This window comes from Maylandia zebra, linkage group LG20 (genome assembly GCF_041146795.1).
Source record: "Maylandia zebra isolate NMK-2024a linkage group LG20, Mzebra_GT3a, whole genome shotgun sequence".
In the NCBI taxonomy this organism is placed as follows: Eukaryota; Metazoa; Chordata; class Actinopteri; order Cichliformes; family Cichlidae; genus Maylandia; species Maylandia zebra.
In genome coordinates, this window is record NC_135186.1 from 35,952,414 (window position 1) to 35,979,929 (window position 27,516).

At 41.9% G+C, this 27,516-nt stretch overlaps 1 protein-coding gene across 1 annotated transcript; it reads right to left on the minus strand.

Moving 5' to 3' along the window:
* Positions 1–3,175: 3,175 nt before the first annotated feature.
* LOC101476986 (uncharacterized) lies at positions 3,176–27,088 on the minus strand. Its single transcript, XM_004573226.4, has 6 exons — positions 26,545–27,088; positions 11,171–11,403; positions 9,482–9,668; positions 9,149–9,244; positions 8,458–8,965; positions 3,176–7,266 (listed from the first exon to the last, which is right to left on the minus strand). Exons 1-6 carry the CDS (start codon positions 26,569–26,571, stop codon positions 6,329–6,331), a joined length of 1,989 nt encoding a protein of 662 aa, XP_004573283.1. The 5' UTR covers positions 26,572–27,088; the 3' UTR covers positions 3,176–6,328.
* Between the last annotated feature and the right edge of the window lie 428 nt (positions 27,089–27,516).

Genomic DNA, 27,516 nt, shown 5'->3' on the forward strand with positions numbered 1-27,516 from the left:
ATTCAGATTTTCTGTCACATTTGTGAGGTCACAGGGTTCATGAAAACACAATCTGAAAAAATAATCGACACCGTCTCGTCAGTAGTTCATCACACATAAACTCGCTTCCTGACGTCACGCAGACACGACCTGAGCACCAGGCGTTACAGTGCAGTTGTGCAGAAGGATGCAGTCCCTCAGAATCAACCTGCCACAGACTGCAGTGAGAAGTTTGGCAACACGACCTCAGATTATTGCACACAAAATCGGCGAAGATGCATGAACAGATTCGCACAACCTGAAGAACATGAAGGGTCATTTACTCTCTAACCGCAATCCTCAAAATGTGCTGAAGCATACTTTGTGTTTAAAAGAATTCACCAATAGCCACTAAATAAACGGTCAAACATTTGTGGAAATTTGCTCATTTCTCTTTTCTTTTGAGACTGGAACCAGGACATCGCTAACAACCCTGAAACGACCTCTAAAGTTACCACGCTCATGGTTTCTTGATGGAACTGCTTTTTGTTCAGCGGTTACTGTGCGCTGCCTGTGGCACCATGGCGTCTGATCTAAAACCTGTCCTCGGTGACAAACATGGCTGACACTACGCAGAAGAGAAAAGAATTAAAACCACAAATTTCTAATTTACATGCTCGTCTGTGTTTGGAGTTTTCTAGTAACTCCTAACTTCTAATCTAGAAGCTTAACGTGTCCGATCATCCCATGCTGAAAACAGATGGCTCAACGTCTGTGTTCATTTTGTTAATTTTGACAAAAACTAGATTGAAATTTATTGACACTTTTGTTGATGAATAGCGACTACATGTTGTGCAGCGGAGTTAGACGTGCACAGTTTGATCTGGGGGGCGGGATTACGCTCACATGCTCCGACAACATGTCAAAGCTTGGGAGGAAGAGAAGAGTAAATTTAACGCTTCGTAAACTGTGTGCAGCAACTTTTACATTTTTACACTTTATATTTTAGTCAACTTCAGATTTAGTCTAAGATGATCCAATAATGTTTAGTCGACTAAAACTAGACTAAGTAAAGGACAAGTCTTCACTGTCAAAGGTAAGTACAAAAATCTTACACTGGTTATAGTTACATAATTAAACCTGTGGTTTTAATTTCACAGTCAAAGCAGGAATATTTATTTCTGTTATTTGCCACTTTGTTACATATGTATGTAACGAAGATTTCACGACTGAAATTAAAACCACGGATCAACATTATGTAACTATAACCAGTGTAAGATTTTTGTACTTACCTTTGACAGTGAAGACTTGTCCTTTACTTAGTCTAGTTTCAGGAGGACCTGGCAGGGTTCAGAGAAACGTGTTCATGACTTTACTGACTGAACAGCCGTTTGGTATTTCAGCCCAACAAACGTGGCAAAAATAAATGGCACTCTTTGCAAAGTAGCTTGTTTTGACCTCCCGAGAGTTTTTCAAGGATGCAGCATCTTTTGAAAACTATGAAATCTTCATGAATTGCACATGATAAGCACTATGAAGGTAGAAGTAAATATACCAGTGGCACTGGAGCACCAGACTTGGTTTCTCTTTACTTTTCCGTGCTAAGATAGGCTTCCACTCTGATGATCATCTGAACCCAAGAAAAAAAGGAAAGAGCAAATTTCCTTGAAAGTTGTTCATGTTCAAAGCAAAAGCTCAGCTGACTGGAGTTGGCAAAATCTCAAGAAGCTTTAAGGAATCACAGTTAGCAAACTTATCTTCCCTTTTTAGGATTCTCTTTGGTCTGGAAGAAGTTTGGAGACAGACTTTCGTCCGGCCTCGGAGGTTCTGGACAAACTGGCATTGACACTAGCTAAGTATTAACAAATTATTTACATATTTAATTAAATTCTTATTGTTATTAAAATTCACAAGATAAGTACCTGTAGCAATCCCAAGCATGTCCAGTTTTTGGCTCTGCTTTAGCTTAACAATTTTAATTATTAGCGCTGCCTGTCAGATGTCCGATCCAAATAAAAGCCCAGGCTGTAACACCCCCCCCCCCCCCCACACACACAAAAAAGAAAAACAAACACAGGACGACAGTTTTAGCACAAACAGCAGTTTAGGCAATCAATGAAACACTTGTTCTGTGCTAATCAGGTGTTAGCATGCTAGGCTTTGACTGTAATATTAGCGCTTGTATATGCAACACTCAATACGCTAACATGTATGTACACACACTAGCACAGCAGGATGTTGGTGTAAAGCAGAAGTAATCCATTCAAGGCAAAATAAAGGATAAAGTATAGAAAACTACTATGATTATAAAATATACTTTTACACGGTACAGAGATATTCTAGATTGTCCACAAACCAAAGTTACCCTGTTATCTTTGGATAATCACTGCCAACAAACCAGCAAATTCACTCTTCTTCACACACACACACACACACACACACACACACACACACACACACACACACACACACACACACACACACACTGCTTAGAAAAAACCCTCAGATATATTCGTTTGACAGGACCAACCTTTGAAACTCACTTTCTTCCAAATCTTCCCATGAAATATGAAAATAAACAGACATTTTCTCATATTTAACAAAATTGCATTGAACAGTTAGATTATGACACATTATTAAATCATAACATTTAACCCTGATAAACATTTCTTAGATTGTTGAAACCACCAGCTTCCTTCAAAGGTGCCTGCAGTCACATTGGCTCACAGCAGCCCTTGTGACAAGATAACAGAAACCTTGATATCTTGATATTTAATCATCCTCTCTGATCTGAAAATCTACCTGAACGTCATCACTGATAATCTGACAGGCTGGAACAAAGTCTCAATTACGCGTTTATAGAATTAAAAGTACAATAATTAGACTGAATTTGCAGCTAACAGCTGACGTGTAGTGATATGTACCTGTACTCATTCATGTACTGTGTTTGTGTAGTATCATCAGTGTTGTGTTTTCACAGATTTCAGATGCAACAGCTCACAAGAATATAGTGTTTTTGCCTCCTGTGTGATAAGACTGATAGTTCTCTCATGTCTCTAATGGTTATGAAATTATTGCCAGAATGTAGTTAGCTTAGCTAGGCCCGGCTAAAAGATTAGAAATAGAGCCAGTCTAGAAGAGTCTACTTCCTGGTATTTCCACCAGGAATCCAGCCAGGTGAGCAGTAGGGGGCGATCGTGAGCCAATCCTGAATATGTGTAAATGAAGCTCAACAGCTAACACGTTTATTTACACCCGTTTAAAGACAAAAAGGCTATTTTTATTTTAGTATTTCTAACACAACACTGATAATATGCCAGATTTGATATGAAACGACTCTTTTATCTCTCCTTTGATTTTTATTTTTTCTAAATTATGCATCGGTCGTTTAAGGACTGGGCGTACTTTCTCGATGGTTGTGGGAAGCGTAGCTTAACAACAATGGAAACTTCCATTTGTATATAAGAAGCTACTGGTTGCGTCCCACTTCAAAAGCTGTAAAGCTTTCTCAGATTTACTGCAACACAAAACTGTAAAACTCTTGAAAAAATAAAATAAATAAATAAAAGTAAATCTGTTGGCTCAAAGACGTCTTTTAAGAACATCATGGAAACTCGCCAAAGAAAAATGCTTTCTCCAGTAGAACTGGTCTTTTTCTTCATCTACATAGAGCTCCACTGATTATGGAATAACTCATGAGCGCCCCCTACGCTCTCTGAGAAACAAGGGAAAATGGGTATCCTGGTTAACTGGACACCTGTGAGGTCACAAGGTGTTATCTCAGGTGTGCTTTCAGATTTGGAGATTTTGCTTTATAACATTTGAAACTGAAGTACAATCGTAATAATTTCTATGCAAAACTCCCAACATTCCCAAAATTCCCAACCATGTGCTGCATGTGGCCTCTGTGTGGATTTGTTACTTTTCTTTGTCCCATGTTACACAGAAAGAATTTATTTGATAAACTGATGGATGACGATGAAGCCGCAGGATTTCTGAGGGACAAATGTTTTATGCTTTTGGTACGCTACATAAAAAAAATAATTGTTTGTGTGTTAAAAATATAACTCAGTACTCAGACAGGCGTTTACCAGGAAAATAAACTTTACTTTCATTATTTCATTATATTTAAATTTGAGTTATGTTTAAAAATTCAAAAGGTTGTTTTCAAATAATGACTTTTACAAACAATAAATAAATAACTGGTTCAGTTTGAATGTTAGGATTACTGAAAAACATACAGATGGATGAGCATGAAGGTGTTATTGGATGTGGGGTTTTCATTTGTATTCTTTAGTGTTGAACAAAGAGCCAAATTGGATATTTTGTATCAAGTCTTCACAAAAAAATATCAAATTGAAAATAATGTCATAGACATCTTTTTGTTAACGGAATAAAACGAACCTGGATTTGAGAAGTTCATACGTGGTGTGGACGGCCTGCTGTTGTTTGTATTTGTCCTTAAATATAAAGTTGTCCAAAGTCAGTCAGTAATTGTGTTAAATAATCGTGATCTCCATATTTACCAAAGTAACTGCGCACTGACAGATTTGTTATCAGTGGAGCGCTCTCAGGGCTACGGTAGATATGATACATCTGTCCTGTTTGATTTCCATGTCTGACCCACGTATTTGAAACACAGAACATTAGGATTTTGGACTTAACTCTGCAAGAATGTCATACGAGAGAAAGAAAATCAACAAATCCGACACTCTGACACCAGGATGTGTTCTGCACTGCAGCTTCAAAAATCATAATATTCATCATCAATTTATAGATGAATCATCGGGACTGGAGAACCAAATGTGAGAAGTGTGCGAAGTGGAGATTCAGCTGAACACAGCGCTGCACAGAGACTTGCGAGGCCTCTCGATGGCGCCGCATTTATTTACACTCCGAGTCTGTGGGAGTGCGTGGAGATTAAAACGGTAAACCACCCAGGATACGCCAGTGAAACGACGGTGTGTTGAAACAGCATCTTAGAGGATTTAGAGGCTGTTTGATCATAAAGGTGCAGAAATCCTCTAACAAGCTTAGAGCGAGCAGTTTTGTTGCTTCACACAGTCGACTTTGACATTTTATGGCACAGAAACAAAGGCGGTCAACTAGAAAAGGAGCAGAGACACGTTTCCACAAGGCAACACATCCAGTGGTGTGATATTTGATGCCGGTCACAGGCGGTCTGGTGTGTGAAGGATCTGACCAGTTCATCGTGCGAGTTAAGAGTTTGAAGCTCATGCAGCTCTTTAGAGTCTATTTACTCGTTCAAAACAGCAGAGAGTCATTTTTATAGCAGGCCCTTGATTAGAGGCTCTCTGCAGATGGTTGTGTTGCTGAAACTGAGCTCAGGAAGGCTGACCGTCTCCAGGACTGGAATGATCATCAACATTTGTGTTCATTTAGCCTTTTCTGCAGAGAGCTTTCTCCCTCTGAGCCCCCGTTTTGGATCTGACCACGCTTTTTTTCTGCTCTTCGGTTGTTTTTATAAACCCAGATGCATTTGAAGAGCTCTGACGCATCATCAAATGAGTCAGAACTTCCTATCAGATATTAAATAACACAGCTGAGATCCAGATTCACTGAGAGTGTGATGTGAGTCTAATGTAACCTCTTAACTTCCGCCGGGAAACTGGAGACCCATTTAGGGTTCTGGGTGGGTTTTCGCCTTTTTCTAGTTTCTGAAATGTGCTTGTTTAGCATCAAGCTGAAGCGTCGCCAAACCCAAGCTCTAATCCTTAGTGGGTCACCAGAAACCATTTGGATGTCTGAGTAGAATTTTAGCTCAGAAGTTTTTTCCTTTACGTCTTTACTCGGTGTGACGGAAATGTTCAAACTTTAGTCCCTGCAAGTCAACATCAGCTTATCTTCTACGGTTCTTTCAGATAGAGTAGCTATAGTAGAATTTATGAAATATTATGACAGTGTATCGTGGCCATTAAACCTTTAAAAAACATGAATGGAGCAAAGAGAGGAAGGTAATCTTCCCGAAAAAACGTATATAATTCTTGGTATTTTAATCCCAGATATATGGATTTGTAATCTAACGTTCAGAGTTATATATTTCTTTGAATTGCAGCGTACCTTGGAGAACTGATTACTGAAAGGTGTAAACTTTTGTCTTAATTTTTCTCTTTATGAGGACTTAAAAGGATATTCAGTGAGATTTATGTTGGCAAATCTTGCAAATTGTGTCCCAATACACAAAGTTTTGTTTTGAAATATATTTAAAATGTGATTTCTATGTGTAACTGAGGCGTGAGTGACCATGAAGTTTGCTGTTTCCAACACACACATTTAATGAATCTGGGTCTGAGTGATCTTGGAGGTTTTGTTCAGTGTGATCAGTAAACGATGACGTATTGCGTTCCCATCAGACAGTAGTGACCGACAGCAGTGGGCTGGGACAAAGCTGGCTGTCGCTCTCCACTCGAGTCCCGTGAGTCAACAGCTCCTCCACCGTTGTCCAATCATCGAGCAGCTTGCTGTTCCTCAGTCGGTTCTGCTTCATGTGGCTCAGTTCCAGCACCGTCTGAGATGACAGTGACCCCTGAATGCCCCCAGTTTGCTCCTCCCCACCTCCTCTCCTCTCTCGGTGTTGGCGTGACAGCGCCAGGTGGCGTCTTCTTTCCGTCCGGCTCCAGTATCGCCCCGCCAACCGTCCATCGTCTCCTTCCTCCTCCCCTAGTCTGCCTCCTTCTCCTCGCACCTCCTCGTCTGTGGTGACCTCACTGCGTTCCCTGGCCAGACGGTACGCTCGGGCCCTGAGCAGCTGATTCCTGACTGACCTCTGATTGGACAGTCTGGAGCGAGGTGAGGGTGGAGAGCGAGGACTACGTTGCGGCGCTCCAAGAGTGCTGTAGAAAGGACTGCACGTGCCCTTTGGCCTGCCAGGGCGGTTCCCGAGGGTCTGAATGCCACGCCAGTCTGACATGCCACTGGAGCCGGATCCAGGGCTCTTAGAGAGCGAGTCCTCCTCCCTGCTGCGGTTCGAGCCCGGGCTGTTTCTCATTGTGTTCTGATGATTGGTCAGACTCGTTTTGTCTATGCTCAGATGACTAGCAGGGTGACAGTTGTTGGGATAGCTGGCCCTGCTCCTGGGCCCCAGTGCATTGCTGGTTGTGTCTGGCTGGTTTGTCTGGGCTGTGTTTGGATCTGTCATGTTGGGATGGCTCGCCCTGCGCCGTCGCTGTCCTTCACTCAAATCTGTTATTGTTCGACTCCTACCTGGACCCTCTACAGTCCCGCCTCCTCTGTGCTGCTGCTGCTCCAACCATAGCGCCCTCCGCTGACAAGGCTCTGTACGACAACCTGTTCAAAGAAAGCTGTGATTAGGCGTTAGATATGTGTCTGCAAGAGTGTTTTTGGATATACTGAAATATGCTTGACGGGCATCTCTGTCCTACAACCCCAGAAACACTCACCTGAACCTGGATTATAAACATATGAGGTGAGACGCAAGTTTGTCAGGTCGTGGTGCATTAAGGATCTGAGACACTGAGCTGGTGACTTAATGCTATTTTGCTAGAAAGTCAGCACAACAATACCACGATGCAGTGCACGGTTTGTTATATAAACAAGCAAATGTGGAAACTACACGTTGAAATGTTGGCTCTCAGTCAAGACATTTAAGCATTTCTCTCCCTCACAATGAGAAAGTCTGAGACTTTATGAATAAAAGAGGGATTTAGCCACCGTGACATTGCAGATTGGTTTCTGTTAGCACTTTGTCCATCTACTAAAAGTGACTATGTTTGAATGAGATGGTAGCGTGGCCAAATTATCAGCTTGCTGAGCAAGATTGATTCATAGACTATGGGTACATCACACCAGCAAACATACGTGCTTATCAGTGGTAAGTTATGCTTCACCAAAGTCTTTACTTCAGCAACACTGAAGAGTAGACTTCTTGGATGGTCTGCAGCGATCGATGCAGGAGATACAAACACAGCAGAGAGGCTGTTCTCATTAATTCTAGAATGTGAGGTCCAGCGAATAGCTAACAGCTACTATTACCTGTGTCAGCACTCTGTCAAAGTGGCCACTCCCCTAACTTTGAGCCTTTGCTGTATCTAAATGGATGGATTTTAAACCTGATGTGTAGCTTACGTGAAGAAATCCATCTATAGACAAAACTCTACCCAGCTGTTAACCTACCTTTGTGATGCTGTAGAGTTGGGCATTTTAACATGAGCTGTTGGAGCCGCCTCAAGTGATCGTTCAAGGAACTGAAGCTTTGTCCCTGCCTTAATTTTCAGACGCAAATTTAGCTATTTGATTGGAGGGTGTAAACCTGATAATTCTGTGTTGATGTAGTTATGTTTTTCAGGAAAACAGGGATAAGAAGAAAAGACACCCGACGCTAAAGTCACTTTGACCTCTGGTTGGACTGTGATGAAGCCATAGCTCAAAACTTTGACAGATCAGACATAGGTGTGGACAGACAAATTAAAATGACTAAAAGTGGAGATTTTCACAATTATTTTACTGTGTTTTACTAACCGATAGAGGGTGAGGGTGGTGAACGGTGACGAGGTAAAGTGGGACTCCTCTCAGCTCTGTGGAAGTGAACTGTTGTGGTCGTGCTGTTACCCACAGAGCAATGGGATGCTTTTGGTACTCCAGGTTGGGTCATCGGAGTCGTCTCAGGAATCGACTCCAAATCCCAGCGTCCTCTCTGCTCACGAGGGGAGTGGCCTGAACGAAGATGGTGAGCTTGCCGGTGAGTGTGGCCTCCGTGAATCTTGTGTAGCCGTCTGTGCTCCCCAGTGCTGACACTGTGGAAGCCTGAGTCGCTGGGTTCGGAGGAGATTAGGGACTCTGAGGAAGAGGAGGATCCTTGAGAGGAAGGGGTGTGGCCAGGCAGTGATGACATGGCATCTGTCTCAGCTTCGGAGAGCGCTATCCGGTTGTGTGGGCTGTCGGGGCCACAGCCTAACCCGCTGTCAAGCTCACTGAGGGGAAGGTAGCCAAGAGGACGTTCAGACCTCCAGGGCTGACGATAGTCCGACTAAAGAGAAAATAAAAGAATTTAAACTGAGGTTTTTTTTCCAAATCAAACTGCAAAATATGCTGCAAATGCTCCATAACTGCAACATTTACTAATAAAAAATGGAATAGTTAGAGAAACAGTATAACAGAGACAGGGATAGGTCTGAGAAGAGGGCATAGCCTTGATACTGAAACCAGTTACCTGTCTGGGAAAAATTGTCGGGTCCACCTCTTCTGCACCGTAACAGCCAATCAGACAGCTCTCAGAGTTAGGCTGGTAGTGCAACATTTCTTGGCCCTGAAATAGAAACAAAGGTGAGAAAAGAAACTAGTGTGTCTTCATTGGAGAGGGTCATGAGTTAACTTTAGTGCTGAAAGTCTCCCAGACGTGACCTTGAAGAGGAGTTCAGTCAGATGTTTTTAAGGGCCGATTTATGGAACAATCTGGAAAGATCGCAGCTAGCGTCATATTTTAGACGAACACATTCAAGTGATATTTCAGAATAAAATGGTGTTGTAAACAAAAACAAGTTACCCGGTAGTCCAGTCTGTCCAGGTGGTCTAAGCTGTAGGACACACTGGGCAGGTAGTTGTTGCCTGGGTGCTGGTCATTTGATGATCTGGGGAGGTATCCATTGGGTGGGTAGGCATCAGGTGGCATCATCATGTGACCATTGGGAGAGTATAGGTCAGGTGACACAGTCATGTGACCATAATAAGGCCTGTGTAGTGAAAGAGATCAGGTCACTTTATATTTTATGAGGAAGAGGAATTCAATAAGAATGTAGGACGCTCCAGTAAAAGTGTCATATATACCTGCTTAAATAAAAACAATACATGTATAGTCTTCATGTTCTAAGCAGACAGGTACTTCAGGAGAACAACCTTCCATGGCCATGAGAGAGACACTCGATGGAGCATCGTGCTGATCTTGCAAACTCAATTTGCCCCAAACCCTCAAGTAAAAAAGACACATTGTCCTTCAATCTGACATATCACGCAAACAGAGGCATAGGATTTATTTTGGTGTTTTTCGTTGCAGTCGTTACACGTCAGCTCATCCCCAAAACTTTTCTAAAAGTTTTTATGATACGTGTTCTCATCCTTGATCCCGAACCCACATTATCTGCTTTGTGGTGAAAGTTTACTTTAGTTGTCCGTGTAGGTTCTCAGTCATCCAGGTCATGGTAAACTAAGGAGCTTGGAATGAAAAGCAACTGGATGTTTCATCTCTCATCTGAAAAGCTTCACCAGTTCTAAGACCAAATGGTGGAGAGTCCCAGATTTTAAGCCCTAGTGGGAGATCTCCCTTGAGAGGCTCGTTGACCCATTAACTGATCATGAGGTGTGAAAAAGGGTGTGGCTCATTATCAGCAGAGACCGGGTGAAACCATTATCAGGGTGAGTGGGTGTTAAGTCGCCTGGGAAGGGATCTCGAAATTGGATTATAGGTGGCAGACAGTTGGTGTCGTAAGCCACGCCCTTCTGTTCAAGGATGGCCGTCGTGGTTTCTTTCAACTAAGCCATCCATGTCCACTGCTGGGAAGGCCTTCCACACCATGTATAAACTTATTCTTAGAGTTCAGATAGATATCTACAACCAGATTAGTTTTATTTCCTTGAGAATAACAAAAAGATATCTAACCATTTGTTTTCAATTTGATATCTATTTGTGAAAATGTGATACAAAATATCCAACTGTCTGCCACCTATAATCCAGTTTTGAGATCCCTTCCCAGGCGCCTTAACTTCCACTCACATCTTGTGTCTGTTGGTCTCAATAAGTTACATGATAGCGTGACGCAGGGACTCACAATGGTTTCACCTGAAACCTCTGCTGATAATGATTCGGATAAGAGGTGAAAACATCTTCAAGAAACGTAAAGAAGTTCATTTCCACTTTCCTTAGTTTAGCTTCAAACTTTCAACTCATCCTCTTGCCATCTTTTAGTCCTACGGCCAACATCTTATCCAGTTTGCAAACACCTTATTCCCAAAATCGGACCTAGGTTCCAAACTTTGCACCATTTAATTCTTTTCCTTCTCTATAAAAGTCTCTCATACTGTGAAAAACACAAATTTCTCTATTGTCATGAACGTATGGGGTTGGGGCGCTGACTTGGTTATCAAGTCAGATCTTGGCTCCTTAAAAGTAAAGAAAACTGAAATGTTTTTTACTTAAATCACAAAAATGATGCTGTCAGAATACGACAGGAGTACGTACCCTGCAGTGTAGCCGTCTCCCTGACTTTCCTCTCCCTCCATCAGCCCCATGGCTCTCAGGGCCTCCCAGTGTCTCTCGGTGGGGACGCTGCACTCAATTGCACAATGGGACCTTCGCCTCCTGTGACCATGCCCCCTTTTAGCTTCGACCTGCACAGCGACCGGCTGGCCATACTCGTCCACGTAGTGAAGCTCCTCTCGGTGTCGGTGGTGAGCAGGTTCACGAGTTTTAGCCTAAAGACCAAAAAAACATGAAAGCACTGCAAGCTTAAGAAAAAGTGGAAATGAACATCAGTAATTTGGTTCCTTCTATAAACCATTATTTATATTTTCAGCCACCCGAGGTTTCTGCCGTGAAACATCGCAGTATTTCGTGGAGTAGTGATAAAGCAGATAGGCTGCATAAAGACACAGAGGCAAAGTGGGAGTTTGGCCTCCAATACAAGGTCAGTCAGTGCTTTTGATCCAACTGTTTGGCATGCCTGACTACAATTGCGTTACATAAAGTGGCAAATGATTCACACTGTCTTTATATAAAAAAACGAGCCATTTTGCATAAGTTGGATAACAAAAGAGAAAAGTTTGGAACTGCAGCAAAGTTTTTCCTTTAGTACTGTGTTTACTGTGTTTACTGTGAGTGTGTTTTTTAATGGAAACAGATGTTTATTGAATATAAAGCCTCTGACCGATGACCCTCTATGACACCATCAGCTGTGTCTCAGAAGGCTCCATGCAGTATTCATGTAAACTGGAATAGTTATTACACCAGACAAATAAAACCACTGGGTGATGAATAGATCGTGTAAACACACTGGTACTGCTGTCCAGGCTCCTTCGCATGTTCATGCTGATCTCGCTCTACCTCCAGGATGACCCTGCTTTCATATCTGTGGGATGCAGGTGAGCTCGGCTGATTGGTTGCTGTTTTAGCTTGCTGCAGGCCTGACGCTTGAACGCTGGCTTCCCTCCAGCTCCTGTGGGCTCTCCTCTTTCCACCTCCAGCCAGCAAGCAAACTAGTCACTCAGCCTGTGTGTAGGATGTTAACTGATATCTGCCCAAAAATGCAACAGTCCAGGTTTGGTAGAGGTGGGTGGCATCTCTGTGTAATCCTCTATTTCTTCTATTTTGCTGAGTTAGGAGTTTATTCTTCTCTTTTATTTCATTAGGTATGTTTAGGTTGTAGTCAGGGGTGAACTGAAGCAAAACTTCCTTCAGCGAGTTTGAGTCTATCCTCAGTCACACAGAAATTTTTATGCTAACCTTGCCTCTGTAGAGCTGTCACGATATCACATTTTCTCCAACAACCATGCAAACTCACTATGAATACACTGACAGCACCGATGTTCAGAACAGTTAGCATAGACCTTATAAACAGAGAGTGTTAATGCAGGCTGCATTAACACGACTGTGTATGTCTTTGGATGCATGCGGTCTATAGGTGAGCGTGACAGAGTTGTGCTGAATTTAAATGCCCTGAAACTAAACTACAAACACAGAAAGTCGAGAAGGAAAAAAACGCCTCTCCCTCTACTGCACGCTCATCTTTTCTCTTTTCTTTCCCTTCAAGTTTAAAAGCAGATAACTGCCTCTCCCTGACCCCGGTTCTACTAAAGATCTCCTGTTAAAAGCACGTTCTTCCTCCCCACCATCCCCAGCTGCTGGCTCACAGGAGATCCAATCATTATAAATCAGTCCTATTTTATTTTGTAATCTTTGGTTCCTGAGTATTCTTGTAGTATTCCTTTGACAGTTTTCCCTTATTTTTTCAGCCCTGCCATCACCTGTTTAATTAGCCACACCTGTTCCCAGTCAGCCAATCAGCTGTGTCTCCCCCTGCTTCTCTTTGTTCCTTTGCCCGATCCCCTCATCTTTTTAAAGGTTTGGTTTTCCGGCAGTTCCCAGTGCTTTAAGCATTCCTCATGTTCCTGATGATCTTGTGCACGGCCTTTTTGGATTCTCTCTTTTGCCTGCCCCTTGCTGGAATTGTTTGCTCTGCTAGCTGACCCGTGCACGACCTCTGCCTGGTCAAAGAATTTTAGTCTCTTTGCCTCCGGGGTCTTGTATTTGGCTCCTCTGCTCAGCGAGCCCTGCACTAACAGTGTCGGGTACCTCAGTCTATAAAGCCCCTTCAGATGACTTTTCTCTATATGGATGCAAATGAATTCACACAGTAAAAGACAAAAAGATTTGCCTTTGTTGTTTTAATTATGCTATTAAGAAAAACTGTGAAAATCAACAAGTAATGCTGCAAACTATTGAACGCTTCCCTAAATAAGGAAGTGTTAGACGTGAAAGGCTGAATGATGGAGAGTTCAATAGAACTGAAACCAGCATAACGGAGGTCTGAGTTTATAAATGGAACAAAGACGAGTTCACTGAAAAATCGAGAAAGATTTCAGTTGAGTGACTCACATACAAATAAGGCCAGCTGTACCAGAGACGCACGATAAACACTGAGACGCCAGACTGGGAAGATTTGAGATAATAATGAAAAAGCTTCGACTCAGTAAATATTCTCTGCTGCTCGTTTCTGAAGGAGAAACATTGGCTGAGATTTTGTTTGGCTAGACCTCGAAAATAACACAAGTCTGGAGATCAGGCTGATCACAATATCTCATTTTTACAAATTAATTAATGAAGATATGATTTTGAAAAATAACAGCAACGATGTTATCAGTCAAATCAAGGTTTAACTTTAACTTAGGATAAAATGAGACCTGATCATACAGATTTTAAATATGAGAAGTTTCTTTATTAATTCCCAATTATTTAATTTAGAATTAGCTTTTTCAGTGCTGTATACCATTTTATTTATTAAAATACAACAAATAAGATCAAGCAAGCTCACTCTGTCCAGAGTGGATCGTCCTGTCCAGTCAGAGCATAAAAGGACCACTCACGCTCCGAAGGACAGGCAGTCATTAGGTCGGCTAAAGCCAAGTGATAACAAAACCCCCGTGTAACGGTGCAGCCTTGTGTTGGAACGTCACATGTGAAAGTTAAGATGCAGCGAAGTTACAGAGAGGCGGCATCTAGGTCAGGATTCAGCCCCCCGTAACCTCTGGACCAGCACTGGAGTCTTTACTCTCTCAGTACAAGGCATGAGGTCTCTCTCTCTCTCTCACACACACACACACACACACACACACACACACACACACACACACACACACACACACACACACACACACACACACACACACACACACACAGGCTCACAGAGCAGTCAGAGAGTGATGTGCTGTACCCTGGAGAAGTGTGTCGCGCTCCACTGCACTTTGACAGTAACACAGACTGATCTCTCTCCCCTCCCTTCATCTATCCGTCGCTCTCTGCTGTTTGTGATGCTTTGACTCAGTTTTCAGTCTCAAAGTGCAAAACTCTGCAGAATGCAGACATTCGTCATTCTCAGCACAAAATCACAGTTAGCATGCAACAAGAGAAAACAAGTGTCACATGAGGAAGGCTTGGTGAATCTGGGTCCACCAAAGTTTGATCATCAGAGCGCGAGTCACTGCAATGCAAAATGTCAAACTAGGCTATAAAGATAAAAACAAGTCTGATACTCAGCCTGGTGTCTTTTAAAGTAGATGATACAAGAGAGTCAAATTTATTTATACAGCATCTTTCATACAAAAGCTGCTCAACGTTCAGAGACGAAAAGATAAAAGCATTAGGACGAAACAAAAATGCAATAAATACAATAAAGTTTATATTTTATGTAAAAGCTACAGAAAAAAGGTTTTAATCCTGATTTCAAATAATACACTCTTTGTTTTATTCCACAAACGTATGTTACTCTCATTCTGTAATCTGTAGTGGAATACATTTTAAAAGCAACCTTCCCAACACTGAGCTCCATAATCTGAGCTAAAGAAAGCATATAAATATTAAAAGGAAGCAGTCCAACAACAGAACCCTGAGGAACCCACACGTGACCTTTATTTGGTCAGAATTATGGTTGTAAAATGACAAAAAAAAATCTGAATTTGTCAAATAAAATTCAAACCAATTAAGCGCAGTTCCTGAGAGTCCCACCCGTTTCTCCAGCCTATCAAGCAGCACTGAGATGAAGCACTGCTATGACTGTAACTTTTGATGCATCACTATTACGCTGAATAAAACTGTGATAAGAGTGGTGTCAGCGCTATGATGGGGTCAGAATCCAGACACTGAGAAGATTGTTCTGAGGGAATTTGCTGGTAAACAACCATCTCAATAACCTTTGCCAAAAACGTTAATTTAGATATCAGCTGGTAATTACTAATTACTGAGACATCCAAGTTGGACTTTTTTAAAAGAGGTTTTATTACTGCATTTTTCAGGGTCTTAGTAAAATGCTGTGATTGCAGAGATGTATTATCTATCTGTAGTATTAGTGGGCAATATATCAAAGGAGAAAGTTGTAGATTTCATCTATTTAGCAATTTCTGTCAAAGATATGAGGTTTAAAGGTTTATTATTAAGTTATTATGTTATTACTATGTCTCTTGAAATGGAAACACCAACTGGTTGACTTGTCTTTTGTATTTTCTCAGTAAAAAATGCTGCAAAATCATTACATGGTTTATTAGACGATAACTCAGAAGGAAGTGGTGGCAAAGTTTTTGTTAGTCTATCAATAAACTAAATAAAACACGAGTGTTATTGACATTGTTATTGATGATCTTTGAGAAAAAGGACTGTCATGCCCATTTTTTACTTTTGATTATAAATCTGAAGATGTCTTTATTAATATTGTAATGAGCCTGCACTTTAGTTTTCCTCCACCTACATTCAGCCTGTCTGCACTTCCTGTTCTGAGTTCTAACCATTAAATCATTGATCTTTTCCCTCCACGGATAATTTTGGTCTTAATTGGAGCAACAGTATCCATAACAGTGAGCAGACTAAGGTAAAAACCATTTACAAGATCATCAGCAGAATCCAAAAGCAAAGATGATGGAGGTATATAAGCCTCAATAAACTGTGGACAGGTATTGTCACTGATACGTTGATAACTTCATCTTTACCAGTGATTTTAAACACGACACAATAATGATCTGAAAAGGCTGCATCACTGACCACAGTGTCAAATACATTTAAACCTGTAAAGATCCAATACTCTTCTCTGAGGGCCTTTAACTTTCAGATTAGTGCAAAGCTCAAGCCCAGATTACGCAGATCTTCAGGATCGGATGCCAAGTCTGCATTAATGGTGCAGTTTGAGGCTCCACCCCATTCATTGATGAACGATTATCCAAATCTTCAGGATGGGATGCTGAATCGTCCATTGATGCTACAAATCTGTTCTGTAACTTCACGGCCTGTTCACCGATAGGTTTATTCTTTGTTTGCTTAAATACTCAAATGAACATGAAGCATCAAAGGTCAAAGGTCACTCAGTCTGCTCTTCAAGTCGATTCATTCGTCTACATGGTAACATGCACTGTGCTCACAGTATTATTAACAGCTTATTGGCACATAAACCATAAAGTGCAACACACACATTTCCCCCGATTTTTCCCGTTTCTTTAAGACCATGCATCCCAGCTGTTTCCTCAGGAATCTCCCAGAATCTCTGACTTTTAAAAAAAATAATTGGTAAACACATATTAGTAAGTCTTACGTGTTTGTCGTGTTGCCAGAAACACGGTCCACACACTAAATACAGTTTATACCCATCTGTCAGTGCAACCTGGCAACACACAACCCGGTTCATTTGTGCTGCTGGTCTCAGGAACACCACTGTTATTTGCTCACAAAGGCGAACTGAGCGTGTGTTTTTGCCTTTGGTATAGTTGGAAAGATATTAATCAAGCCAAACTTCTGGCATTAAAAACTTGTAACTGAAATATGGTAAAAAGACAATATAACTTTATAAACATTCATGAAAATATCCACGCTGGACAGCTAAAAATGGCTGTGACTCGTCTGTGGTTGGAAAAAGGCGGGTGTGCAAAATACAACAATGAAAAACAAAGATGCTGCAAAATCAAACGATTTGGGCAGCAGGAAAATCATTTCACACATCATCCTGTCCCATATCATTTTCATTTTACAAGTATTATTATACATGAAGTCACATGTCAAGTGCCTTAAGGACACGCTATGAGAATTAGCCTGGGAAAAACACTTTCCACAGCTTTAGTGCAAAGACTTAGCATCAGTTTTCTATTTCAGGTAAACGATACAAAGCTGCTGCCAGATGCTATTTAGTCACACTGATTAAATATCAGAGTTTTAAACTGCTCCAAAAAGGCACCAACAACACAAACACAGCTGGAAAGAGACTCCAGCTGAGCCGAGGTCTGTCAGACAGCTTAGAGCCGATTTTCCTTCTAAGTCCAGGAAGAGTCAACAACAAAAACAACTTCCAACATACCCAGAACCAAAACTGTGTTTTGTAGCAGGAGACCAACATGTTAATTTGGGCATTTCAACAGAGGAGTCGGTGGGACTGGCTCACGTTTTGGATAAACAGGTAAGTTTCATCGTGGTAGCCTGGCTTTCTTAGTCAGTAAAAATAGGACCAAACGTCTGACTGACAGCAGACTGATTTCTCAGGTTGTTAACGAACCATCAGACCACTGATGCTCACACCTAACGTCAGTCTGAGCTTCTGTGACATCACAAAACTGGAACTCTATTCAGATTTGTAAGAGCCTGATGTCATTGGCTAATGTGCTGCATATCAACGTACATCATTTAATGTAGTGTTAAAACCATTAAAAATAAACTTGTGCTTTTTTTAAAGAAAAAAGGTTAAACGACATCTTGCTGAACCCAAAATAAAGCACACGTAAGGCTTCACAGTAACATATACATGCTGCTGATGAGCTGAAAATCTATAGTTGAGGTGGTGTTCGTCCTCTGACTATGCAGCCTGACAGATGCAGAAATACTCAGGAGCAAAATAGATCATGAGCTCTGTGATTTGGGTGAAGTGGAAGTGAGTCACATTTTCTTTTGTGTCGTACACACAAAGAAGGTCGTTTTTTATGAAATGATTGGACAAAACCCTGAAATGTTCTGGTACGAACATGGAGGCTTTATCTGAAAGCATCTAAATTTGTTATCATGTGATTTATCTCAGTTATAATTATCAGAATCCATGTTTGATCAGTGATTTGTGAATTATGCCGCTGACACAGTGTACTGTGCAGCCACGGGGAGGACAGAGCAGCAGCACCACTCTTTTATGTCAAACTGTCAGTCTCTGTGCAGTCACATGCCACGCCCTGCTTTGCAGCCTTAGATTCCTCCGATCACGCACAAAGCGTGGCTTTCTGCTCTGTTTCATGTTAAAGCGCTGTCAGCACAGACAGGTCAAACATTCACATGCAGCTTTAGGGGCCATGAAAGAAGATCCTGCTGATCGTCTCCAAGAAAAACCTTGAGCTTTCACCTGGCATGTGAGCAGAAAGTCAATATGGACCGATTCAGTCACAGCACCAGTGGGATGAAGTTGAAATGACATCCTGGGCACAATCGTGTTGGTTCTTCTTCTTTTGGCTGCGCTCTTTAGGGCTCGCCACAGCATCCATCTGACCCTATCCCCAGCATCCTCCTCTGCCACACCAAACCTCTGCACGTCCTCCTTCACAGCATTCACGAATCCTCTCTGGGGTCTTTTCCTCCTTCTTACATCTCCATAGTCAGCATCCTTTGTCTAATATATCCACTATGCCTCCTCTGCACTTGTCCTTGCCAGTGCCCTCTTTCTTAGACATCTCCACTTCCTCCTTACTGATCCTGTGTAGTTCATTGTCCTCCATCTGTCCCCTCACCTCGCTAATTTTCTGCATTCATCAGCTCCCATCTTCTAGACACACTCTCTTCACTCATTTGCACATGTCTGTGGTTAACCACCCTAACTTGCTGCACATCCTTTCCAGCCTGATTTTCCTTCCCAGTCTTTTTCTCCTTTCTTAATGCCCAGTCTCACACACAGCTACTAAGCCTTTCCTGCATGCCTAGCCTCAAAGTAGTCTTGTCAATCTCTTCAGCTCCCTGGAGTAGTGTAGTTATTGATGGAAAATCTATTTAGGAAAAAATACCTACTGTGCACACAAGACAAAAGATTTTTGGATGGGTCCACACAGGGATCTATAGGGGTCGTGAGACTGCACGAGTTAAGGACAGTAATCACCTCTTGTTGGCTCTTTTGATTGGAATTTTTGCTGATTGCTGATTGATACGGATTTTTATGGACAGACTGAAGCATTAGATTTGAATTATCTGGTACTGTTTTCTCATCGTTTAAATCTTATTAGCCTGTCAGATGTTCCACAGGGGTCAGTTTCAGGCCCAGTCTTGTTCTCCTTATATATCCTCACATCCTCATAGAGCATGTAAGTGAGATGCATGGTTCAAGTTGTATTTCTTGTGTTAATTACTTACAGATATATCAATGTCAATGTCTTAAGGACTTCCTTTGCAAGGTCAAAAATTAATTTCCTCCAACTAAACTCAGAAAAAATGAAATTGCTGACCACGAGTTTTGGCCCATGCCTGAACAGATTCTGGCATTAGCTGATTCCCTGAAGGTAAATTTCATGGCAGTTGTAAAACTATCCTAGTGATATGTATAAGATGTAACTAATGAAAGGATATAGACAACTGATGAAAGTTGCAAAAGTGTGTAATCATGTTGGTCTGGATTGTCATTTTGGTGATCAGCTCAGAAACTCAGAAATCCTCAGACTAAATGGAGGGAGATACTAAAACAGCATCAAAAAATGTGGCTCTCATTGGGCGTGCAGCACAACCAAAGCAGCAATCATAAATAAGGCATGACATTACCGGTGTCATTGGGGGATAGTTTCATGGTGTTCAAAAATCTCTAAATGTGGGCCTGTTTGATCAGACACAGTGAGAGGAAATCCCTTCTTCTTCCAGTACTGGAGCTACTCCTCAAATACTGTAGTGTAGTGCAAGGCTGCAGTGGAGGAGTCTACAATGTAGGTTGGTGCATGGATTATAATAATTCTTTAGGTTGATGATGATGATAAAATTGTCGGTACAACTCGTAGAATCAAAGTTGAAGGAAAAACCAGAAACGTTATCAGTTCACATTCAACGAAAATGCTGTGCCTTTTGAAACATGTTGGCTGAAACTGTAAACTTTGAAGAAGAGGCTAAAAACGGACCAAATAATGAGCACAGTTAATAATTATTAAATATACTGTCCAGCAAATATAGTGCTATATCAAAGCTGTTTACTGATCTGTTGAAAACTACAATTTATTGTGTATGTTTAACTAAATAGCACAAAACTTAATGTGTCATTAAGTTGAGTTAACCCTCGGACCTGAGAATGATCTATTACATAAAAACATGATATCAGACTAGCAATAAACTACAGCCCACAAGAAATTAATGCCTTATTTCTTGACAAATACATGTCAAGGAGTTACCAAGGCCATAGAGTGTTAATTTAAGTGGTTGAACGAATACATTTGTAGGGAAATATCAGCAGATGTAATTTTGCACATAAATTCATATATATATATATATATATATATATATATGAAATATTTCATGTAAAGCTGTTTCTGAGCCAACATACAGTTTCACCTTTTTAAGTAGGGACCAGCGTAACTAACGCTTGCCCTGTCCTGCTAGAACTTAGTGCAGTGTTTGATACTGTCAACCACAATATTTTATTATTAAAGGTAAAGAGTCCTCTTCACACAGCGTCATTAGAAGACATAGCATACATTTACACTGCTATGCTGATGACACCCAGCTCTATCTGTCCATGAAGCCAGATAACACACACCAATGAGTTAAACTGCAGGAATGTCTTAAAGACATAAAGACCTGGATGGCCGCTAACTTTCTGCTTCTTAATTCAGATCAAACTGAGGTTATTGTACTCGGCCCTGAAAATCTTAGAAATATGGTATCTAACCAGATTCTTACTCTGGATGGCATTACCTTGGCCTCCAGTAACACTGTGAGGAACCGTGGAGTCATTTTTGACCAGGATATGTCCTTCAATGCACATATTAAACAAATATGTAAGACTGCTTTCTTCCATTTGCGCAACATCTCTAAAGTTAGAAATATCCTGTCTCAGAGTGACGCTGAAAAACTAGTTCATGCATTTATTACTTCCAGGCTGGACGACTGTAATTCATTATTATCAGGATGTCCAAAAAACTCCCTGAAAAGCCTTCAGCTAATCCAAAATGCTGCAGCAAGAGTCCTGACAGGGACTAGAAAGAGAGAGCAGATTTCTCCTGTTTTGGCTTCCTGTTAAATCCAGAATTCAAAATCCTGCTCCTCACATACAAGGTCTTAAATAATCAGGCCCCATCTTATCTCAATAATATTAAAGTCATGGAAAGGACTTTCACGTGATCAAATAGTTTAATTTAGCATTATTTAATTCTGTTATTCCAACTTAATTAATGATGAGCTTATTCACTGCAGTTGATTGAGTTGATGCAAACCGTGCAATCACGTTAGTCCAACAAAAGCACTTAATACTATTGGAAAGCTATTTCTTAAAGTGGAAATCCTTCCCACAATTATTTTAAGTTCATTCAAAGAGTTGTTCTTTGGAGTGTTCAACAAAGTTTAGAGGCTGGTTAAAATAAAACTTTAAAGAATGTATTAAAAAACTCACATATCTGTCACTACATCCTTCACTCACTATGTGTTTATAGACCTCTCTGCATTCAATCATTGGTTGCTATTAATCTCTGTCTCTCTTCCACAGTGTGTCTTTTGTCTTGTCTACTTCCTCTCACCCCAACCGGTTGCAGCAGATGGCCCCGCCCCTCCCTGAGCCTGGTTCTGTCAGAGGTTTCTTCCTGTTAAAAGGGAGTTTTTCCTTCCCACTGTCGCCACGTGCCTGCTCACACAGGCTCGTCTGATTGCTGTCTCTGTAGGATCAGTATGAAGCACATTGAGCTGACTATTGTTGTGACTTGATGCCATATAAATACAAATGAATTGAATTGAACTGTAATGTAACAGATTACTTTTAATTCCCCTTACTGGAGGTTTGATTCTTACAATCCAAGCGGGCACCGGTCTCCTTATTACAACAACTCGTGTTTTCCTCTCTGGTCTCTATTTAAAGTCTCGTGTAGACTGATATGTGTAGTGACTGTCTGTAAACACGCAGCATTTCATGTCTCATGTGTTCATGAAGTGCACTGATCAGGTCACCTCAGCAGGCATCAGCTTGAGTTATGACCTCCCTCCTCTGTTTGTCTCTGCCTGTTTTACCTGTGTGTGTGTGTGTGTGTGTGTGTGTGTGTGTGTGTGTGTGTGTGTGTGTGTGTGTGTGTGTGTGCTGCGCTGCGCTGCGCATCATCTGATAAGGTGTTTGTTTACATGCACCACAGCGTCAGCGCATCCAGGAGAAAACCCTCTCCGACATGCGTTCCCAGATAATCGTATGTTCCAGAGTTCTGAGATGAACAGGAGCCAGAAAACATTCATGCTGCAGATTGTTCAGCTCCGCATGAAGGCGAGCCTTTTGATCATTGAGGCGTTCAGCCAGGAGATGTGGTGCTAAATGAAAACACGGCTAACTCGCTGACAACAATTACTGAGATGTGGCTTCTTGCTACAACAGGCAGCGAGCAGGAAGGAGGAGCGCTCAGTCACCAAGACAAACGGGAACACTTTCCAAGAAAAACTCCCAGTGACGGCTGGTCTGTAGAGCTGGAGCGCTCTTCTTAATGTTTCCTTGTGCTATTCAGGCTTTATGTGGATAATAGAGTGTTAAAAGCTTTTAAGAGAGTGATTTTCTTTTCCCCCTCTTATACAGTAGTCACCAACGGAAGTCGCGGTTGGCAGGTTTTGGGTTAAGAAAAGAAAAAGATCTTTGTAGAGTCAGATAAGATGCTCCATATCTGTGAAGTCAGTTTATTAGAGGCACATAAAGAAGGAAAAACATGCTGACCTATATTCAGATCGCTGCCAACGAGCTCAAAACTAATTAGGGAAATTATGGGGTTAATTAACATAAGATTAAATATTTATCTTTCTGCAAAATGAAATAAAATAAATCCTCCATTTGTCTGGAATGATGGTTTAGGTTTTGTGCAGAATTCTGATGGAAATATGGAGACCGGAACAGAAACGCTGGATGACTCATCCCTCACTGCTTCAGTAAGTCAGATGACAAACTTGATTTTTTTGTCACATGGGGGAAGCAGGGGCCTTATTTCCAGGAGGGTTAGGGGGGTTATGACCCCCCAATAATCAGATCCAACCAGTATAATGATGAATTATCTTGCATAAATAGGCTGTTGATTTTCTTTGCTCATTTCAGTTATTACCAGCACAATAGTTGCATGTTTAATCATCTGGGAATTTACCCACATTTATTTATTTATTTAGACAGAGATCTTAACCCCCCAATGTTCAGCACAAAGTTACGCAGATGGGAGGAAGAAAACAGCGAAAATCCAAATCTACAGTTACAGACTGTTCGAAATAACCAGCAAAAAATACTAAAGATTTCAAAACCAAACGCTGTGTGATAATGAAACAGATGCTTTAGGTGCGCAGGTGTATTTGTAGATCGACAGATGATGAATGCATGGTCTAAACTTCTACTTTCACTTCATATTTGATGCAACATGATCTTTATCTTGTAAATAATGGCCCGCAATCACGATCATGATTGGGTGATTTAGTGCAGGCCTGTTCCTTGGATTCCTTTTCTAACCCTCCTTAATCTTCATTTCTAGTTTCGTGCTGCTAAAATGGGGATGCATCTGTACTCACTCCCAACGTCTCACATATGGACAGTTGCTCAAGACCCGTCAGCATCAGCATAACATAGTTTTTCTACAGGTAAAGACCGTGAACGTCTTCTTAAACTTCATCAAACAGCGAGTAAAAAACCAAGCAAAACGAAGCTTGAGACCTGAGCCACAGTCCCCCGGTTCCCTTTCTCCTGTGTAGGCTTTATGGCTCCTTTTACGCAGGAGCATTTGCTCAGATTTGATCTCATGCAAATGAGATTGGGTTTTAATTACTTGCTCTTTATGGCCCCTCAGGCTTGTGAAAAATAACCGTCTGAACTGAGTAGTCTGGGTGTCTCGTGCACATTCTTACATAGTCAGGATTAAGAGAAGATCTCTTAGTGAAACATTCACAGCACTTCAGCTCACGTCTAGATTCTGGAAGTGCAACCAGCTCAAACGTTTTTCTGGGCTCGCAGATCAAATCAAAGATTAGCCTCGGAGTGTCAGGTCTTCATCTTCAGCAGACATCAGACCAGCAGCTCTCTGAAGCTGTATTTGACCCATGCATGAAGTGCCTGATGAGGTTGTTTGAAGTTAATCCAGCACATTTCCAACCACAGCTTCTCTGCCTGAACGCGCTGCTGACAAATACAAGACCACAAATTAATTTTGTTAATCAAGTTATTAAGTAACAACAATGAAAACACCACCAAACAGTCTACAGGCGCACTAACAACTCTGAAAAGGTTACACTTGTTTCTCCCTGGTTTTACAAACCTCCAATTAATAATGAACAAGTTCTCATGTAAACACCACCATAATGGCTTTAAGTGAAGCACACATTCATAGCATTGCATGTGTAAATATAACTTATTTATAGGAATGAAAAGAACAAAGCATGCTTCATTTCAGGACACACACAGCACTGAGACGTTCTCTGCAGAGATGAGATAACCTGCTGGACGTGACCTCAGCTGATCTCTGCAAATCAGGCCTTTGCTTCAGCACAGCAGTGAGACTGGAGCCACTGTGGGTAAAACACTCGTGACAGCCTGCTTGGAGTTTGTCAAACTGCATTTAAAGGACAAAGTGCAAAGAGATTTGTTGATTTGATGAGACACAAACTCCCAGGCACTGATCATCACTCAGTGAACCCACTGGTGCAGCTAAGCACGGTGGAGGCATCATCATGCTATAGGGGTGCATCTCAGCAGCACAAACACAGAGACCTGAGTGGGTTCACCTTTCAGTACCACAGAGACCTGGAGTAAACCAACCAGACAACACTGGAGTGCCTTCAGCTGCAGCGTCACAGGTAAAGTCCAGACTTTAAACCCAGAGCCTCAGTGCACCCAGCACAGGCAGCATTTTAAAGGTTTACGTAGCCATAGTTAACAGTCCTGCTGTCAAACTTAGTGTTAAGTTAAAGGTTAAGCTTGGCCAATGACATTACCCTGATTTATTAAACTTTTGATTCCACAGTGGTCCCGAATTTACAAAGACTTAAACCTGGCGATTAAAGAATAAAGTCTTCAGAGAAGTGTCTTGATGCATCTCAACCATCCAGGAAAGTAAATCTCCAAAAGTTGATTCTGTTCATTGGACGTAGCGTTTTGTGGGAGAAACGTTTCTGAAGGAACTGAAGGACCAACGGGCTGGGAGGTCAAACCTCCCAGCCCGTTGGTCCTTCAGTGGGCTGTTTCAGTCATTATGCAAATGTACTGTTTATAAGACTGGGGAAACCTGCAGACAGCTGAGACTGAAGAAGTCACCTGGGTGAGTGACGAAACGTTTCTCCCACAAAACGCTACGTCCAGATGAACAGAATCAACTTTTGGAGATCTTCAGAGAAGTGTTTTTACAGCCACGGGCTTCACCTCCTGCTGACCATCAGAGAGACTACAAGGCACATCTACAGTAGCCTCAGTTTTTAGACACAGAAATCATCTTTCATACTAAGGTTCTGAGGTTCTGCGAGGAGAATAAGATACACTTCTTACCCAAAATACTGGAAACTACCACTGCTGCTAGAGAAGCTTCTACAAAAGACTAAATTAGTTTTAGAATACTTTTTAAACGGCAAACAGGAGTGTTTGATTTTTACATAATATTAATAATAATAATAGAATTGCAAGAAGCAAGAAACACTGACTGAGACTCATTGAAAAAGATGTGAGTGTAAAGTGAAGGGATGTGAATACTTTATGAATCCTGGATGTGTGTGTGCAGCTCACTCACTGCTTTTCTTTCTGCCTCCTCATCCTTTACAGAAACACACACACACACACACACACACACACACACACACACACACACACACACACACACACACACACACACACACACACACACACACACACACACAGTCAGATAACAGCCTTTAGCCTTCAGTCATCAGAGCTTCTCTCTCAGCTATTGTCTGGGTTCATTCGTAATATCTGGGTTAGGGATTTGTGTACATGTGCGTGTGAGCAGGAGTGTGTGTGTGTGCATACAGTAAAGGTGTGTGTCTACATCTCCACAGTGATATAACAGAGAGCAGGTCATCCCAGCAGCCATCACATCTCATTTACCCACCCTCCTCCTCCTCCTCGTTCTCCTCTCTTTCTCACCCCCCTCTTTGTTTATCACTCTCTCTCTCTCAGACCCAAAACACACCTGCAGAAGCTCACTCACCTTGGTCCGAGTGAGACGGCAACCCATTCTGCCTTTGCCCTCGGACAGGTCAGAGTTAGGAGGAGCAGAGAGCAGAAAATGGTGAGTATGACAGGAAAAGAAAAGGAATAAGATGCAGAGATCAGATGAAAGAAACTGCAGAGGAGAGGAAGGAAAAGGGCAGAAGAGGGTTCAAAAGCATGAGAACGAAAGACAGCGAGAGAATAGAAAGAAAGAGAGAGAGAGAGAGAGTTTGTTGAGCCTCGTCCGCCCACCAGCTCACATCTCCAAACTCTGAAAACCCACAATCCCTGGCTAATCAGCTGTCCTCCTGTGCTGCTGAGGAAACTACAGCTCCCATGATGCTGCGGTGTAAACAGCAGCAGCAGCAGTCGGTGGGAAGCAGGTCCATCGCATTAAACCCCTCTCTCCTCAGGAATGAGAAATAATCATGGGCGAGCAAACTGCAGCAGGAGCAGCACAAAGCGGGACGAGCGAGACAGAGGAGAATGAATGAAAGAGAGAGAGAGCGGTACATGTAAAGAACAGAGCTGTCTTCATCTGACTGCTTCTTCCCTTTCTCTCTGTGTTCTTCTCTCTCTCTGCAGCTCGGCTCCTGCTGGCCAATCACAGTGGCTGGATGCAGGAGGAGGGAAACATTTGCTCTGATTGGTCGAAGGAAGTGTCAGCTGAAGCATCCATTCAACGTTTTTCTCTCCCCTCTGCTCCTCTCTCTTTCTCTCGTTCTCTGTATTTTGCTGGTCTGTCCTTGTTTCACTCCCTCTTCTTCACACGGTGCTTTTTCTCTCATCCCCATCTGTCTCAGAAAGCCCACAGCATCGACTGTGTGTGTGTGTGTGTGTGTGTGTGTGTGCGTGTGTGTGTGTGTGTGTGTGTGTGTGTGTGTGTGACTCCACCAGACCCTTTTTAGCCTTCATAACGCACATGTTCAAAAATGAAAGTGCACTTTGATGTCCTGTAATATGGACGTTA

Excerpts from the sequence above, each read along its gene's own strand:
- LOC101476986 (XM_004573226.4), bottom strand. The coding sequence starts at position 26,571 with ATGGGTTGCCGTCTCACTCGGACCAAG. Across the intron at positions 9,669-11,170 it reads GGAGACGGCTACACTGCAGG|GCCTTATTATGGTCACATGA; the intron begins GTACGTACTCCT and ends TTCACTACACAG. Across the intron at positions 8,966-9,148 it reads CGACAATTTTTCCCAGACAG|TCGGACTATCGTCAGCCCTG; the intron begins GTAACTGGTTTC and ends TTTTCTCTTTAG.